This window comes from Citrus clementina, unplaced genomic scaffold (assembly GCF_000493195.1).
Source record: "Citrus clementina cultivar Clemenules unplaced genomic scaffold, Citrus_clementina_v1.0 scaffold_3, whole genome shotgun sequence".
Lineage (NCBI taxonomy): Eukaryota > Viridiplantae > Streptophyta > Magnoliopsida > Sapindales > Rutaceae > Citrus > Citrus x clementina.
This window is the reverse complement of record NW_006262339.1, coordinates 3610248-3613249: the sequence shown is the minus strand read 5'-3', so window position 1 is coordinate 3613249 and position 3002 is coordinate 3610248. Positions and strand designations below refer to the sequence as shown.

At 36.8% G+C, this 3002-nt stretch overlaps 1 protein-coding gene across 2 annotated transcripts in view; it reads right to left on the bottom strand.

Annotated features, from left to right (window-relative positions):
* LOC18049802 (protein NBR1 homolog) overlaps positions 1-1910 on the bottom strand; it is a 4372-nt gene extending 2462 nt beyond the window's left edge. For both annotated transcript variants that reach the window (XM_006439856.2, XM_024188196.1), the window contains exons 1-2: positions 1559-1910; positions 1-682 (exon numbers count right to left, since the gene is read on the bottom strand). The exon at positions 1-682 is cut by the window's left edge and continues 490 nt beyond it. In XM_006439856.2, the coding sequence (XP_006439919.1) occupies positions 1-682; positions 1559-1582 (706 nt within the window). In that variant the 5' untranslated portion in view covers positions 1583-1910. The remainder of the gene's footprint in view (positions 683-1558) is intronic.
* Positions 1911-3002: the final 1092 nt, after the last annotated feature.

Genomic DNA, 3002 nt, shown 5'->3' with positions numbered 1-3002 from the left:
TTGTCTTTGGCAAAACTTCCTTCAGGCTTGTCTTTGGAAAAACTTCCTTCAGGTTTGTCGTTGGCAAAACTTCCCTCAGGCCATCATCTTTTGACACATTTGGATCATTAGAAACTGAATGAGCCATTAGATTTTCAGAAGCCTCTGCCTTCCCACTTGATTCTGCACCATATTGGGACTGGGGAACTACATTCACGTGGGACAGGCCCATTTTTGAAAAATACCCAACAAGATCAGTAATCATTGGACTGGTGGATGCAGCCTTTGAAGCAACGTCAGTAGATAGCTTTGATATGGCTTCACGCAGTGGCTCTGGCACAGATTTCAGAATTTCAGAAATCTTACTGTCGATGTCAGGTAATGGATGCTGGATTCGCGGGGATCTCAAGGGAGTAGAACTTCCACTTGATCTAGCATAAGCTTTACCAAATTTGTCATTGTTCAGGTGCACATCAATCCTCAAGAACTTAAGACGCTGCCTCATTACATCACACAGATCAGCATCATCAACAAGAGTTACTATGTCACCATCTTCATCAACATAAGTCAGTGTAAGATCAGAATCATGAGGAAAATTAAAGAGACTTTTGATCTTTGCCCTCAATCCATCAATGTCGAGATCCAACTTTTCATTTTCATCAACACGAGCATTAAAGCGCCTAAGTGTATCTCCATACTTAACCTGCAGAGAGTACATCACAAGTTTAATCACCAGAAATTTTCAGCTACATATTTCCATAAAAGTAAAGGGAAACATATAGAATAAATATCTAGCACGTAATAATTGAAACGCCAACATGATATTCCATAAATTTAAAACTTTGCCAAAAGGCATAATGTTCAAATAGAGATAAATCAAAACAGTTCATTTAAATTAAAATCAGTAAATAAAGATGAATATGCATTAATTAGGTTCTTCTCAGAAGAGCATACACTATTTCTTTTCAATCCCAGAGTTCACTAGTCCAGCTCTCAAGGATACAGCCTTTAAACATCGTAAATACATGTCATTCCACAAACTAACTTTCATGGACCCTTTGGGGAAAATTTAATATGCACTGGCTAAATATTGGTTGAAATCAAACATGTATCAGGAAATCCCATTAGGCATTATAAAAAATTACAAAATAAAAAATCGTGAAAAAAAATTAGTTATTTTTGTTTCCCAGACTATTATTTATAGAAATTACCTCAATTGCATGAGAAATTGAATAATTTTAAAGCTTTAGAACAACCAGAAGAAAATGTTTCTAGCCGGATCAGAAATGAACTTTAACTCAGCTGACTCAGCCAAACCAATAGAGAGATCATAACAAACAATAGATCAAACCAAAACACCCATTTCAATCCAACTGTACGAAAACCTAAAACTGGAAAACAAATAAAATTCCCAAATTCCACACGTTTTTCAATTTTCGCTGCCAATTCAACAACGATTGAGCAAAAAAATTTAAGAAAGAAACAAACTTGCACTAAAATTAGCTGTAAAAATTACAACTTTACGATCAAATGACATAAGGAACCCAAAACTAAGAAAAGAAAAAGAAAGAGATCAGACCTTGATAACCATAGTAGACTCCATAGCCACTGAGCAATCCAGTACCCGCAAGCCAAAGACCACAATCACTCTACTCTTATAATCAAGTCATAAACCAAACAAACCAATAACCCTATAACCCGAACCAGAATATAATTTGTGAACGGTTCAAAGTCCCAATACAATCAAAACGGATGAGATTAGATAGTAATTAAACCCCAAAAATGCGTACACGTAAGCCGATTTTCGCTCTCCCTCTCTCTCTCTCCTCCTCCTAAATATCGTGAGAAATCCGCTCGCTTTTAATATAACATAAAGGGCTGTTTGGCTTAGCCAATAAGAAATTTCGTTTGACCTTCTTCTATCTTGCTGCCGAAGAAAACTTAGGCGAGAAAGTAAATTAAACCGTCGGATGCTTATGATGTTGACATAGCCCATACGTACACTTGGCCCATGAGCCGGGTTTCATTGGGCCAATGAGGCATTGTCACGTATGACGACATATAAATTGGTTGTGTGGGATGAGGCGCACAAGATTGAGATGCAGAGTTTATTCGGATAAGAAGAACACGGCATTCCGGTCCACAGCTAATCACTAACAAATTTGCGCAAATGTGTCGTCATGAAATTACAACTACTAACACATTTGCATGTCTCACACGTGTCGGGCTTCACGTTTGGTGTCAAGGCAGTTAATAACCTTAATCTAGGGGCCTTAAAAAAAAGAGACTGAACATTTGATTAAAAAAAAATTAGGCCTAGGGGTGTTCAGTGTAGGAGACTTTCCAGTAACTCTTTTGTACTCCTTTGTTCCCTCACGTAGGGTACGGTTTCTTCACTTGTGGAAACTTTGTTGAGCTTCGATGAGTTCATCGTTACGAGTGTTTATCATCGATATGTCTGAATTGGTGAAGCTCTATAGTGATTTGTCTGAAGGTGAAGAACCTGAAATTGTGGTAACTGATGACTCATTACGATGTGGAGATGAATTGGTTGCATTGGGTTTGCTTCGAAGGGTTTTGCAAACTAGATTGATTCCCCCTGATATCTTTATACGTAGCATCTGTCAATTTGGTGCTGTTATATAAGGGTAACTGTCGAGCATATAGAGGGCAATGCATATTTTTTTTTTTTTTTTTTTGGCTTTAAAACTATTTAGGGTCGTCGCCGAATAGTGGGTATGGGTCATTGGATTTTCGGAAGCCTATTTTAGTGTTGTCTCTGATGTCCTATAATGGTGATTTTGCCCCCTCAGTATTCTGATCATGTGTTCTTCTAGAGATGACAAAATTACCAATGAACCCACAAATCAACTTGCTATTTCAAATTTTAATCGACTATGAGTTGCAGATAGGTTTGATATTCAGAAAAAAAATCGGGTGGATACCCGTGCTTTGGTTTTTACTTTTTTTTTTAATTATTTATGTTTTTAATTTTAATTATAAAAATTACATTAAAAAATTTA